General features: G+C 56.0%; 1 protein-coding gene across 1 annotated transcript; it reads left to right on the plus strand.

Annotated features, from left to right (window-relative positions):
- Positions 1-477: 477 nt before the first annotated feature.
- Positions 478-13,441, plus strand: BESB_048160 (RbAp48; the record flags this gene model as incomplete). Its single annotated transcript, XM_029363267.1, has 23 exons — positions 478-593; positions 647-867; positions 925-991; positions 1,052-1,209; positions 1,681-2,063; positions 2,260-2,293; positions 2,869-2,918; positions 4,128-4,208; positions 4,661-6,552; positions 7,129-7,216; positions 7,461-7,518; positions 8,087-8,171; positions 8,515-8,573; positions 8,952-9,150; positions 9,429-9,523; positions 9,925-9,992; positions 10,417-10,490; positions 10,904-10,940; positions 11,345-11,428; positions 11,857-11,977; positions 12,263-12,432; positions 12,904-12,951; positions 13,340-13,441. 23 exons carry the CDS (start codon positions 478-480, stop codon positions 13,439-13,441), a joined length of 4,290 nt encoding a protein of 1,429 aa, XP_029220633.1.
- Positions 13,442-13,506: the final 65 nt, after the last annotated feature.

Consider the following 13,506-nt stretch of genomic DNA (forward strand, 5'->3'; position numbering starts at 1 on the left):
AGCAGTTTTTACCATGTTTCAATAGTGTTATTAGTATGTCGAACGCGGTCGCCTTCCCTTATATCCCATGAGGACTGTTGTTCGGAAACCCGTCGCGCCCCCCCCCGCCTGCGCTGCAAGAGCCATACGCTGATATGGCACAGCCGTCGGTGATCGGAACTACAGTTAACAGTAGTTCCGGACACCGACGGCACAGCGAGGCCGCCTGCCTAGATTCCGAGAAAAGTGGCCTAGTGCCAGAGTTTGAAGCAGCGGGTCTAAGGGCCAGAGAACCGCTACGCTACCGGAGGGCTCAACTTTATCTCGCAGTTGCACCGGATGTACACCTGACGCCTTGCAGCTGTCGACGTGTCACTTATTTCATTCGAGCTGCCAGCTCGTAGATTCAAACCGTAATTTTAAGAGGCAGAAAATAAATAGCAGTAGTTCGTGGGAAAGCACAGGCCTGCGTGTCCAAGTTCCTTCTGACGAGAAATGATGGAGGCGGAAACACAGAGACGCAGCTGGAGGCTGACGGATGAAATCCGGCTCGTGAGCGGGCTCCGGGATGATCTGGCGTCTGCCTTGCAGACCAGAACAGCAAACCGGCTTAAGTAAGTCTTGCTCAACAGGCCTTTCACGTTTCCGGTGACACAACTATCATCAGGTTAAAGACATCGTTCGAGACACATCAGTCGGCTCTGACTCTTATTTACGAGGAGATGGCTGTGACAGGCTCACAAGTGACTGAGAGCCGCGAAGCCCTTCGACACGCAGCGTTCCTTCTCGAAAAGCTCACCGCGTCTGCCGTGCACCTGCAAAAGACAGGCGAAGTATTTGAACGCCAACTCGTCAAGACAAAACAAGGCTTGGAGCAAGAACAGAAACGTACGCCTCTACGATACACGTGAACGTATAGTGCGCCATATGGCGCTATGCCTCCAGGAATCCATGAGTTACGCGCAAAGCTTGATACTTACAGAGAGGGAGCCAGTGGATTAGTTCAGCAGACGTGCGTAGGGTGGTACCGGGACCGGGTCTTCACAAGGCACTCTAATGCGTGCAATTGCAGGCAGGCTACGGAAGCTGCAATAATGGAGATGCGTGAAATTCACACGACAACTCAAGCACTTCGGCGTGAGCTTGAGGAATGCAGTGAAGAGAACAACCGAATGCAGTCTGAAATGGCAAGGCTTGCGCCTGAGCTACAACGCCAGCGGAAGGCTCTTGGTGGGTGCGAACGCCAACGCAGGATAAAAGCATGGGTCTATGCCTTCGAGACAGCCGAAGCAGAAGAATCCCACCAACTCCACCAAACACAGAATAAACATCTCCTCTCAGAGCTGCAGCGGTTGAAAGATGAACAGTGCCGATTCCAAGAGGTACTCTCGCCGTGCGACTGAAGTTGAACACTGCAACGCCTATACACGGTTGGATACAGCGACTGAAAAGTCTCATTGAAAGCCACGCTGAAGTTCAAGCTGACAGGCAACGCGTTGAGGCAAGTCGGAGTTTTGCTTCGTGCATTCCACGGCTTCAAGCACCACAAATCAGCAACACGTTACGGAAACTCGAGAGAGAACCAATGCAGACATGATAACGAAACAGGCCGCGTTGGTAGGGACTCTCCGTTGTGACGCCGTTCCCGCTTGTGCCTCTCAGAATGTCGAGTTTAGGCGGCGGCGCTGACCAGTATTACAGAGACCGAGGCTGAGATCGACGAAAAACAAAAAGTACTCGCTGAGGTCCAGGAAGCGAGAAAACAACTAGACGGAGAGATGACTGAAACGACAAACAAAATGTACTCCTCAGTCTCGAAGATGAATGAGCTGAGGGACAGGTACGGTCAGCTCTCTGTTGCTGAGAGTGTTGCAGACCCTTCTGCCTGGTCCAGGGATATAGAAATTTCTGACGCAAGATCTGTCGTCGAATCTGAGCTCAAGAAAACCAGGGCAGAACTGACTGGACTGCGGATGGAAGCAAAGATGATTGAAGATGCTTATGAGGCGGCTGCGAAGTTGAAGAACCTCCGACAAGAGGTTGCCGCGCTGGAAGAGCAGTGTCATGAAAAAGAAGAGGAAAAAGTATGCCACATCTTGTTGCATTTTCGATGTGCTCGATAGAGTTCGTCATTAGTTAAAACTGGCTGAGAACGGCGAACGGCTGACGCAAGAGCTGCGCCAAGCAGAAGAAGAGCTTGGGGCTATTTTATCTCAAGCCAAAGGCTTGAGAGACGTACTGAATACGGAAAGAGCTGAGGTATAGCGTTTTTTTTTTCAGTACCAGTACCCCGCCCCCATAACAAGAGTTATTGGTGAGCAGTTACGAAGTCTCGAGGGGGCAGCCGCCGAAGTGTCTCACTTCTCACAACAACTGGATGAGATTAAGAAAGAGCTCAAGACGTTGGAGGAGACTGCGACAGCTTGCAAAGCCGCCGTATGCTTCTTCGACCGACGACATCTTTGCTTCAGCACCTCACTGCAGCCCATAGGCAGATGAAGCAGAGAAACTGTTACGCGATAAGACCAGGGCCATGGAAGGTCTGAAAGTCAGTTAACCTCTGCTTTATCAGTAAATATAGCAAATATTGCCATTGCTTTAGCTGCGACGAGAAGAGTTGCATACTGCGCAACACCTGGAAGAGGAGCGGCTCTGTAGTTTGCGTAAGCAAATACAAGAGGTAGAGGCCCAAATCAAGGAAGCAGATGAAAACTCTGACCAAGCAAAAAAGGTAGGTCGACGCCACCGTATTGCTGTCCAGCACGGCGAAGACCCGCTGTTCAGGAACTGGAGAATTTGAAAGCTGGTGGACATGATAGTTTCAATGTGGCCGGGTAAGATGCCGCTGCGGACGTTTTCCTGCTCATGCTTTTGTCGCTGAGTGACTAGCTACCAGGCTGGAGGCCACACTGGAGGCAGATCTAGATGAATTCAAAAAGGTTAGTTTCATTCCTGCCCGTATATCACCATTTCCTAGGACTCGTCCCTCAGGAGCTGGAGGCAAGATACCAAGGAGCTGTAGAAAAGATCCGCATCGAGTGTAAATCGAGGTATCAGACATTCCTGGCACGCTCGATTGAGGTAGGCGCTGCATTTCGTCGGTAGTGCCCAGATATGGGGCAAGTCGATGAAATTCAGAACGAGAAGGAACGCCTACACGCCGAGTTTCACAGTCAAGAGAAGGAGCTTGAGTCGGAGCTACAGAGAGCGCTGGATCTGCGCCTCAAAGCAAAGGATGAAAAAATGCGCCTGGAAGCGGACCGGGCGAAGTTGGTAGAACAACCACGCAGCAGGTGCCCCCATTCCTGAACCGACTTTAGCTGTGCTTTGAATTTGTTGAGCTACATAAACACGTCCGCTCATTGACGAGCTACTCCTATTTAATTATATGCCACACGGGATCACATGACGACAACGGGGCAGAAGCTGACATGAAACCCTCCTTGCCTCCCCAGCTCCCGTTTATCGAGCCCGCGGAATCTTCTACACTGAAAATACTGGTTTCACACGTAGCTGCGCGCAAGACACACCAAAGGATACACTCGCCGTTTTTTCGTGAAGAGGAGAACTTTGCGGCATAATTTCGAGCTCGCGTTGCTGTTGACTGGAATAAAGTATCCCCATCGGCGGCCGGCCCATACCTCTTCAGTCCCCCCTCGACCACCGCCAGAATGCCGCACCCATTGTAGACTTCATCGCGCCGGCAGGGACCATGTAAAATCAAGGCCGCCGGGACGAGCTGGGCTTAACGGTGAAGTAACTTAAACCCTCGGCAAAAGAAGGGATGGAGCTGGGGCCACTGGTCCAGAAGCGGGAGTGCTACTCGCCTCTAGTCGCGAATTGCATGCGTTCGAGGTCCCTCAGAAAGCCTCATAATGCCTGCCTTGACAACCAATAAGCCTGGAACCACTTTTCGTCTGCTCAGGTGAACGATGCCTGTGCTCGCGCATTTTCACATTTGCAGTGGGCGCGCTCATACATCGAGAACCCGTGGTTATCGCGGTTTCTCCGTGTCTACCTGCGTTCGTCACGCCTGCGTATGAGCTTGCCATGACAACTCGGCTTGTAGCTTTTAGTTGCCACCGCACTGGCACATCCAGTGGCGTCCCCCATCCTTTTTTCGGAAATTTTGGGAGTGTGTCTTTCAGGGGGTCGGGTCTCAGCTTATGTGCAGGGTTTCTCTTCGGTACCCATTTTGCTCGGCTACTCGACGGGGTCAGCCGTCCGGGGTGAGTCGCGTAGTTGGCTGACAACGCTTGCGAGATGTCTCCCCGCGGCGGACTCACGGATGATCGAGCTTCTGGAGAGCTTTGCTGCTTTCGCTCCTGCAAGGGGATGCCATATCATCCAGGGGACGCCAACGACTGCAAGGCTTCTAGGTGCGCCGGTTGCTGCCTAGCCTCCCTTCCACCAGAGTGGAGGCCTTCCCTAGGTGTTTTTATTCACTGAGTGGAACTTCGCTCTACAGATAAGAGAGGGCGGTATCCAGCTTTCTCTCCTTTTTTAGCAGCACCGTTATCTCCAGTTTTGCCACTTTCCCCGTCCATTTCTTGGAGGAGGGCGAATGGCAAGGTACGGGAAGACCATCAAGTGTGAGAGCAACGCTCAGTCTTGTCGCAGTGCTAGCGCGTCGTCAGTTGCATCGCTACTGCCTCCCGCTAGTTCTGGGTTTCCGCCACAGATATCTTTGTCGCCTGTGGAACCAATCGGTACGAATACTCCTCGTCCGCCTACTCCTCATGGCACACCTGATTTGAGGGCTAAATGCAGCACCCCTGACGGTGGCGCCCCTCCTAAACGCACCCCAGTCGTGTGCTCGCGCGCCATCCAGCCTCGGACCGCACTGTCGTCTCGAGGTCTCAATGTGCATAGTACCACTCTGAAGGCGCACAAAGTCTGTGCCGTCGCCACGCACACACCCGGTTTGCCTGTCGACAGGGACGTGGACGGTGCGCGTGCCCCTGCCATCCGTCCCGCTGCGGAAACAACCAGGCGTTGTGGAAGGCCTCTCGTTAATTTGTTGTCCTCTTCGCGGGCGCGCGCTTCCCCGACTCGCGACGCTGCTGATTCCAACCCTCGGAAGAGGAGCCGGAGGAGTGTTCTCTCTGGTCGTGCTGAGGCGCAGGAGAAAGTAGGGGATGACCAGGCGCAGGCCTCGTTCTCGAAGTGGCTGTCTGCCTTTACTCCATCGCAACGAAAAGGTTCTTCCGGTCGGATGCAAGAGCGACGAAAGAAGACGAGCCCGAAGAACGCGACACGAAAGGACATGGGGGACAGAAATAGCAGCACGAGACGGTCTGACGAGGAGGAGCATCCTTTTGAACTTTCAACAGGAAGCTCGCATGAGCACAGGAGAGGCAGGCCGCCAAAGGAGTCTCGGCTAGCTGCCTGTTCCCATCCTCCTTCACACTCGAGACCCAAGAAAAGAGAGGCCAATATTTCAGAAGGTGACGGCTGTCCAGGTCCGGGACGCCCGCCTACAAAGCGTCACGCAACATCGCAGATCGCAGAGCTGGATGAGAAAAAGAAACGGAAAGATGAACTGGAGAAGGTTCACCTTAAACGCGACCGCGGAGAGGAGAAGAAGGGGAGAGATGAGCAGGAGGGTCATGTGGACGGTGAAGAAGGCGATTCCGTCTCATCACTCTCCTCCTCCTCCTTCAGGAAAGTAGAGAGAGGCGGGAACGAGTCTCTCCTTCCACAGGAGATCTTCGAGGCCGCACATGATGGTAGAGCAGGACCGAAACATCTTTCCACCGGCCGCATGAGAGGTGGAAAGAGTTCCCGTCGTCGACTCGCTGCTTCGCCGAAGTCTTCGCCACACACATCTCTCCCTCTGTCCGACTTCTCCACTCCAGCGTCTGCCTCCATGACGACTTCCACTGCCTCGGCGGGAGCTCGGAAACCACACTGTGCTTCGTCGCGCCTTGTGTCGTCGCTGCAAGCCGTGGCAAAAAATGCCTCGCTGTCGCTCTACGCAGCTGAGCAGTGTACCATGGCAGCGCCAGAGAACAGCCACACCCGGAGAGTCTCTCCCGACGGCTCGTCTGTTCGCCGGCGGCGCTCCACCGACTCCTCCGGCGTCTCGTCGTGCAGTTTGGGGGACGCGCCGCCTATGGCGGTATGTCCGTCGCCACCTTCGTCGTCTTTCGCTTCACACCGGAGACCCTCTGCGTATCTACCTGCTTCTGTGTCTCCTCTCGCTGCTGCCACCGGGCGAAAGGGGTCTCGGGGGGAGAGACGCGGCGGGAAGCGCGGCAAGCTTGGCCTTGGTCGTGCAGCGGAGAGCTCGATGGGTTGCGAGGCGTCTGGCGACTTTGACATAACACCTTTTGCAGCTGGAGACGAGATCGGAACGCACCGTAGCCAGATGGCCTCGCCGGTCAGTGGCAGTTCCTCAGCTAGCCACGCGGCCGGAGGAAAAGGGAACGCAGCTTCGTCGTCGCTGCAAGGCTTCTACCGAGCAAACAACCGTCACTGGCAGAACAACTGTCTTCTTCTCTACGAGCACGTCATGGCGCATACCCTCGAGTGGCCTTCTCTGACAACGCAGTGGATGAACGCCTGCACCCCGTACGCGCAACAGCAAGCCGAATGCAGATCCCAATTGACAGTTTCTCTAAAAAATCAATCTCCCTCTACGGGAAGAGGCTCCGTGTTTCGGCTTGTCGCTCTGCGCAGACGACCGCATACGCTTATGCAGATACTTGTATATGTTGTGTGTATCTGCATGAACTGGCGCGGGGGAGGCAGATCGGTCCGGATACCTTCGTGGTTTGTGTTGAGATGAGACGATCCCCAAGCAAGCTGGGAGCTTCCCGCGTGATCGCGCATCTCTGTGCTCTCGGGGGAACCCCGGTGGAGGAGACCGCTTGCTGCACGGGACGGAAAAAGCTGCGGAGCTGTCAACCTCTGATATCAAGTCGTAGCCCCTTGTGCCCCAGCTGAACCCGCTGCGATCCATTCAGGTTTTCTTGCTCGGCTACGTCTGTCCAGGCTGATATATCAGTATTAGATTCTCGAGGGGCATGCATATTTCGCTGTGTATGGGTTGCCGTCTCCTGCATCGCTGTCCGCGCACGGCAAGAATCCTGTCTGAGTTTCGCCTTCTTCGTTTCACTGGCGTGCGTTCCACGTGTGTGCTCTCAGGAAAGGCAATGGAGAGGCGACGCAGACGCTTCTCTTGGGGACGCACACTAGCGGCCCTCAGCACCTCAGCTTTCTTCTTCTGATGGAGGTATCGCGCGGTTCATTGTAGCGATGCGACTACCGGTGTTTCGTTCTACACATTCTATATTCCGGGTGGATTCTCACCGGAGCGTTGGCGCCCTCGCGCGTGGCCTGAACTTCCTGTTTTCAGCGTTCCCCGTCTCTCGCAAAAATCAGATGAGAATACAGTAGTACAGTTTAAACAGACAGAGCGTCATCACTTGAGGGAGGAAAGCTTATAAAGGATTTGTTCCGCTTTGCACGCTACGCAGGTGACGCTTCCACTGGAGCCCGTCCATCCGTCGGGGATGCACTTCGATCAGCGCCAAGGCAAGTCAAGCGAATCTAGAGGCGGAACTCTCGACGCGGGATACCTGCCAGCGCGTCGGCGCAGGAGCAGAGATTTCACATTCTGCATTCGAGGCTGAAGGCGCGCACCTGCGCGGCGTAGGCGATCATAAGCCCTATTTCCTTCGTATCCCTTCGAGATAGGTGTGGGCGGAGCGTCCAGGCCTCTGGCGCAGGCTATGCCCCTGTTCCAGCCGCTCGACACGTTCAATATGATACGGTTGTGAAGCACCGCGCATATGGGAAGTCTGCATGCTGTATGGGCTACGCGACGCTTCACCGTGTCGTTGCGTTTTGCCTTTGCACGCGCGGACATGTATGGGGTGAGACAAGCGGAGGCAGAGGCCTGTGACAAACGCCTTAGACTCGGCGTCGAACGTGTAGCGTTCCACAGCATCTCGTATTCGTCGCACATGCAGTAAAAACCACGTGCATGAAGTTTTCGAAATATATGTACTTATATATTTCTTTTCTGTGGTTCCAATGCCGACGGCACGATATATGTATATATACATATACATTGGTTGCGGTTGGTTCTTGCGTCATTCAGATTACGTCGGGTTCGATTTCGGCGACGAAGACACGAGGAAGTTTACCATCGCCGCTCGGATTCCGCACGAAGGCGAATCAAACAGGTGCGTTTCTCCTTGTTCTGGCGCTTGTTCTGGCAATACAGTGGAGTATGGAGCAATTGAGGGGCCTATTCCTCCACAGCGAGCGTTTGCCATTATGTATTTGTATTATCTTTATATACGTGCATGTATGCCTACCGGTATGTATGAAACGTGCCCGTGCGTCTCTAATTGACGTAGACCTATATTTATATTCAGGTAACTAATGATTATGCACGTATGTCATTATCATTGCTTAGGCAAGCGTATCTATAGATGGGGAAGGGCGAAAATGACGCGGGGCCCAAGAGAGTGCTGGTGAGAAGGGAGCCCATGCTGTTTGTGCGGGTGTTTCGCTTGCCTTCAGGGCTCGCTTCTGTCCGCTCGATCAGACGAAACTCGCTTCAAAGGCTCTCGACGGATGTGGTGAGACATGCAGAGTCTTCACGATAATACGCATGCAGCGCACTGCGTCTGCTTTTCTGGCGTGCGCTGTCTACTTTCGGCGACGCGAGGCGGCGTAACGAGCTCTGGCTCGACCTCCCGCGTGAGGCGTATCGTGACTGTTTTTTCATTGCTCAGCTGCAGTGCGGTGTCGGGTCTATCTGCGAGTTTGTTTTCTCTCCTCCGAGGGGGTAGCGGGGCGGGGGGGGGGGGGGAAGGGGGGGTGAATAGTCTGTCCTTTGGTCCGTCTCGCCGCATCCTTGCGAGTCTGGTTGTCGTTGGGCGGTTCTGAGAGACGGCGGCGTTCGTGTGAAACATCGTGCTTCGCGCTTTTGGCGTTCCCTGCGCATGCCCTTTCAGTCTACATCTTCGATGTCTGCAACGCGGGCAGCCAGTCGGCGCTGGGGCCGCTGGTCCCCTGCGGCGCCTCGCAACCCGATGAGGGCTCCGCGAAGACCTACAGGACGGCAAAAAAAGGCGATGTTTCTGTGGGAGAACTGCCGCCGACGTTCATGCAGGATCAGGCGGAGCTCGTGCTCGAGGGACACACTGCAGAGGGGTGAGAGAGAGAAAAGCCGACTCTGGAGATGTTTGTTGAGACAGGGCAGCGCGCCGGCGCACACGCAGACAGCGCACTGTCTGCCCGTGTCTATGTGTTGAGCTCGCCTGTAGCGAGGTCAGTGGACGCCTCGGCCGCGCCTTCTGCAGGAGGTGAACGCAACGCCGAATCGATCTCGACCGCCCCGTGTAGCGAACGCGACAGCTTGGGACTGAAGAAGAAAGCTGGAGAAACACTCCGGGGTGCTGTCTCTTTGCGTTTCACTTCTCGATGCGCAGGTGGGGACTCGAATGGGGGCCGCCGCAGAGGGAGAGCTTCATCGCGTCCGCCGCAGATGACGGCATCGTCTGCCTGTGGGATGTTCACGCGAAACGTGAGCAGGAAGCAAACACGGAAAGCAGTCAAAGAGACAGAGGGGAGCTTTCCAGCACGCGAGCAAGCGCCATGCGGCCGCACTCTGCAGCTTCATAAATTTGGTTTTTTTCGATGCTAGACAGATAAGCGTACTCTATGGGTGGGAATACCGGATTCAACACGGCTGCGATGCAGGGGAATAGTCCGCGAGCGAAGGGACTCTCCACTCGCCGCACGCAAGACACAGCTAGTGCTCCTTCTCAGCCGAAAGAATGCTGAGTGATCAAACACACCGACGTCTGAAGCTGTTTCGAGAATAAACGGAGCGACGTAGACTACTTGACGGTTTTCGCAGTATGCCTCACGCACGGGACCCGCGATTTGGCACATTATGCGGAGCTTCGTTTCGTTTTCTTCCAGCGCATCAGCACAAGCGTCTTGCGCCGCTTCACAAGCTCGTCGCCGACTGTCGGCTCCGCGCCCTGCAGGTGAGACGCCGGTCGTGAGCGAGTGGTTTGTTTTTTGAATTCTTTTCCGCCGCGGCGCATGCGAAGACAACCTTCGCGTTTGAGTGGGGAACGCGTGCGTTCGAGGCGCAGCCTTCGCCGCAGGCGCCGCGTATTGTCTTTGCGTCTCTTATGAAACGGATGAAAGATTAGGAGCGTAGATGAGCGACGACCTGGCCTCGCCTTGGTGCTGCCGTGTTCGCTGCGCCTCGATGAGCGTCACGAGCTCCTTATTCGCGAGGTGGATGCATGCACTCAAGCTTGATTTTTTTGGCGGTTTCGCTTTGTGTGGCGGACGCGTGATTGCACGCGGGCTTGCCGCTGTGTCGCCTCGCTGCGTCCAAATCAGGAGGGTTTCCAGACGCAGACACGCTAAAATTCGATGCGCTGGCGTGTGGATGTGCAGGACGTGGCGTGGAAGCGGGGGGACGGCGAGGGCCGCGTTCTCCTCGGCGTCGGCGACGACGGATTTTTGAACATGTGAGCCGTGTTGGGGTCTCGCTCGCCCGCGGTCGTCTCGCCTTCGCTTCGTGGCTTCCTTCGTCTTTGGCAGCCATGCGGCTCTGTTCGCGACGCGTCCACGTGCCGCATTCTAGCCGGAGAGGTCGTCCCTCGGATGTGTTCGGGGCCTCGACCTGTCCTGCGGCCTGATCTTCGGCTTTGTTTCCTCATTCGCCTCGACAGCGACCTCGTGTGAGGCTTCCACTCAACCAGGAAGACGGTGAACAGCTCTGAAAAAGTGTCGCATCACCTCCCTGTAGATGCCGCGGCTCGTTCTCTCCGCCGCAGATCCGTCCGCGCGTGTTTTTCGCGTTTCCAACTAGTCGGTCTCCCTTCTTTTTCCTTGAGGTCCTTTGATCGCGTGTTCGGTGTTCGGCGCACTGCCTCCGCAGGTGGGACATTCGCGTTTCGCCGGCACCAGTCGTGCGGGTAAGTTGACTTGTTGAGGACAGAAATTCCTCGATTTAGTATGCTCGGGATGTGGAATCTCGCGTGAGAAACACTCGGGTTTGTGTTGCTTGCCGCTGGCGGACGCGCTCCTCTCGACGGATGCAGGGCTGGGCAGTGTGCCGAGCGCCGAGGTCCTGGCGCCGTGAGCTTCGTTTCTCTCCGCGGGACTTAACTTTTGCGTTTCCTTCTCCTCGAAGGGGACGCCTCTCCCTCGTGAGTGCCGTTCGTTTCCGCTGCGTCGTCCTTTTTTCTGTCGGAAGTTTTTTTTTTTTCGTTTCAGTTTATGTCTGTCAAATGTGGCGCTCTCGTCGCGGCCCAGTGGAAGAAACCATCTCTCCTCTCTTCAAGCGTCTGCACCCATTTTTCTTCTTTTCTTCCTTCAGACGCAGTGCAGCTGGACATGTACCAACGCCCTGGCCGCGAACCAGAACGCGCCCTTCGTCGTGGCGACCGCAGGAGCCGACAAGGTGCGGAGAAACAAGCTGGGAGGACGGCAGAGTTGGCGTCTATCTTGCGATCAGCCGCAAAATTGGGGGAAGAGGGCCGCTTGCGGATACGGCTAGGCCGAGGCAGTGCAAAGATCTCGTCGAAGGGGTCTTTTTAGTTCGAGCGAGGCAGAAATGCGTTGAGTATTGAGTATTGGGCACCAGAGAAGCTTTCAAGGCGTCTCCTCCTTCCGCTGTCTGCTGTCCCCGTCGTCTTTGCTCTCGGATGTCATGTGGGTTCGTTCTTTTCGTGTTCGCTGCATCGAGGGTGGGCTCCCTGGAGCGCCGTCGCTTGGCTTGCGCCGCCGCCTCGCGCATGCTTTGGGAGCCACGGGCTTTCGCTGTTCCTGCGCGGCTGTCGCTGTGTTCCGCGTCTCACCATTTCGTTCGGCGCTTTCTTTCGTGTCCAGGGAATCAGCGTCTGGGATCTTCGCGCGCTGCGTCGGCCCGCGCATCGCCTGCTGCATGCACACAGCGAAGCCGTGACCTGCCTCAAGTGGGCGCCAGGCGAGAAGACGATGCTCGCCTCAGGTGAGTGTTAGCTTGTTTCTGCTCGCTTTCTCTTTTTTTCCGGCGCTTCCTGGGGGATACGCAGCCGAGGATGTCGTCAGGCGTCATCGCGTATCCTTGCAGCTGCGTTATTTCCTCTCTCCTTTTCCTATCCTCTCTGGGTCGCACTCTGTGTCCTGGGGTGTGCGTGCTCTGTTTCGCCGTCTCTGTTGATCTGTGTTTCTGGTTTTTTTGCGCCGGAGTTTGGCTCCGCAGCTCGCCTCATCCTCGGCTCTCGCGCAGTCGCGCCTCGGCTGTTTCCTTCAGGCAGCACCGATCGCTTGATTCGCATTTTTGATCTCTCGCTGGTCGGCGCTGAGCAAGAGAGCGACGAGGCGGAAGACGGGCCTCCGGAGCTCCTCTTCGTCCACGGCGGGCATCTGGGGGCCGTCAGCGATTTCGACTGGAATCCACAGTCTGACCGTTTCTCCTCGCTTGTAAGCAACGAAACGAGAGAAAGCGTCCGTCGAGGCACTGCGGCGGAAGACGTCACGCAGGAGACGCAGAGCTCGCGAGTTGAGAGTGTGTGAGGCGCAGGGTTTAGGCCTTCGCTGCCGCACGCATGCGCCGCGGCTCTTCGCTCGTAAGAGAATGGACATGACCGGCATCTGCGCGAGATCACCGCGGATGCTGCCTTTTTCTCTCTGTGACGCGAAAGTCAGGCACGCCGGCTGTCGCACGAAGTCTGCCTCCCTGCAGTCCGTGGCGACGTTAGAGCGTTTTGAAGTTGGAGGCGCATGCCCCGGCTTCTCTGAAGATGCGTGCGGGTTGTGGGGGGGGGGGGGGGGGGAGTGGTTCCGTGCGGCATGGAGATGTCCTATGCGAGAGATTACGAAATTGATTTGTTTCTGTCTCGCCTGTGTTGACGGTGCAACTGGCGATGCGGTATGTGCTGCGTTTCTCTTCAGATGCTCGCGTCGGTCTCTGAGGACAACGCCCTTCAGATCTGGCAACCGGTAGGCGAAGAAAACTAATAAGCTTTTCCTAACTCTAACCGCGGCGGCTGTTTCTCTATAGAGACTCAGATTTACTCTCTGTTTTCCGATTCTCGGTGAGCGCGAGCCTCGTTTTTTTCCTCCTCAGAGCGTCTCCAATACCGCGCAGGGTTGTCGGGCCTCCCCTCCTCCAGCTGCTCTCCTGCGCCTCTCTTTCGCTTGTCTCTCTTGGTCTGCTCTCTTTGCTGTCTGCTGTGGCGTGGCGCTTCTACAGCCTCCACACTGATCTTTGAGTCTGGTTTACCACTTTTGGGGGCGAAGTTTGCCTGGCCGTTGGCGCTCTCGCGAGCGGCGGGCGTCTGAGTTGCTTCGGGGGAAGCTGCCATTCTTTTGTGGTGACTACCTGCAGACGCGAAAGGCCTTCAAGCGCGAATACCTCTTCGATGACAGTCCAGACGATGCGCGCGGGCGATTCGGCGGCGGAGACGCGGACGGCAACGACGTCGAATGACGAGCTCAGCCTGGAGGGGACGCGCAGCCCTCAAAAGAGTCACGCATGAGCGCGCTGGAAGAGAT

This window comes from Besnoitia besnoiti, chromosome III (assembly GCF_002563875.1).
Source record: "Besnoitia besnoiti strain Bb-Ger1 chromosome III, whole genome shotgun sequence".
NCBI classification, from domain to species: domain Eukaryota; phylum Apicomplexa; class Conoidasida; order Eucoccidiorida; family Sarcocystidae; genus Besnoitia; species Besnoitia besnoiti.